This window comes from Cebus imitator, unplaced genomic scaffold (genome assembly GCF_001604975.1).
Source record: "Cebus imitator isolate Cc_AM_T3 unplaced genomic scaffold, Cebus_imitator-1.0 Scaffold280, whole genome shotgun sequence".
In the NCBI taxonomy this organism is placed as follows: domain Eukaryota; kingdom Metazoa; phylum Chordata; class Mammalia; order Primates; family Cebidae; genus Cebus; species Cebus imitator.
This window is the reverse complement of record NW_016107595.1, coordinates 3,656,467-3,657,788: the sequence shown is the minus strand read 5'-3', so window position 1 is coordinate 3,657,788 and position 1,322 is coordinate 3,656,467. Positions and strand designations below refer to the sequence as shown.

Here is a 1,322-nt window from a genome sequence, read left to right as displayed (position 1 = left end):
TTAAAGAGACAGGGTCTCATCATGTTGCCCAGGGTGATCTCAAACTCCTGGACTCAAGCAATCCTTCCCAAAGCACTAGGATTACAGGGGTGAGCCACTGTACCTGGCCCACGATGCTCCATTTATTCAGCAATGTATTCTCTTTCCGCATTCCAAATTGTGCAACCGCGCTGGTAACCGAAGCGCACTTATCTTCTAATTGACTAGGGAAGGAAATGTTGTCCTTCTTACCCACAGAGGCCAAGTTCCCGAAGGTTTCCAGCATCACATCTCTGTAGAGCTGCTTCTGGGAAGGACTCAGCAAAGCCCACTCCTCTTGGGTGAAGTTCACAGCCACATCCTCAAAGGCCACTGAGTCCTGAAATATCCCACAAGTGTGGAGGAGGAGGGATGAGACTCAGCACTGGGGATCTCTATTCAATACACAAGTGGTCTTATGACGCCAGCTCTCCACTCACTCACTCCAAGACTGAGTCATCACCCGTCTCCTCTCTATCCACACACACTTCCTCCCTCACAGCCGTTCAGGCGTTAGAACTGACCTACTCAGAGAGGCAGCCGCAGAAAGGAACACCCTCTCCATGGTGGGTCCAGGGAGGCAGCCGTGCTGCTGCGTTGCCCTGAATGCTCATTGCAGAGCAGCTCTCTAATGCCCGTCACCACAAACTCCCACAACCTGGTGTGCAGACAGCACTCATTTTAGCAGTCCTGGGGCTGGGAATCCTTAGAAAGGCCTGTTCACCAAGTTTCATCTTCGCTATTATCAGGGAACTTAGACTACAAGAGGGATCCCATCAACCTAAGTGACAGAGTGGCTGGCTGTGGCTAAACGGTTTATGGCAGTGACAAACAGGATGGTACTGACTGAATCGTTTTCCTTCCGAAAGCCTATTCTTTTGTTCCCTACTACAAGCAGTGCCTAGGGGACCAGCCCCCAAAAAGCACTCCAGGCACGGAGTCTCAAATGAGCTTTCCTGGTAGACAATATATCACATATGTTGTACAACGTGTCCACTGGGGCAATGAGCTCATCCCAAGTATTTATGCCAAGAGAGAACACCTGGAAGCTTGCAAGCGGTTTACTCTCGACCAAATTTAATCAAGTGGTAAATAAGACTCATCATCGCCGGGCGCGGTGGCTCAAGCCTGTAATCCCAGCACTTTGGGAGGCCGAGGCGGGTGGATCACGAGGTCAAGAGATCGAGACCATCCTGGTCAACACGGTGAAATCCCGTCTCTACTAAAAATACAAAAAATTAGCTGGGCATGGTGGCGCGTGCCTGTAATCCCAGCTACTCAGGAGGCTGAGGCAGGAGAATTGC

The 1,322-nt window shown here is 50.8% G+C and overlaps 1 protein-coding gene across 1 annotated transcript in view; it reads right to left on the bottom strand.

Moving 5' to 3' along the window:
• Window positions 1-1,322, bottom strand: part of ZNF101 (zinc finger protein 101) — a 24,654-nt gene that overhangs the window by 17,505 nt on the left and 5,827 nt on the right. Inside the window, exon 2 of the mRNA XM_037728812.1 lies at window positions 189-358. Coding sequence (XP_037584740.1) covers window positions 189-358 — 170 coding nt within the window. The remainder of the gene's footprint in view (window positions 1-188; window positions 359-1,322) is intronic.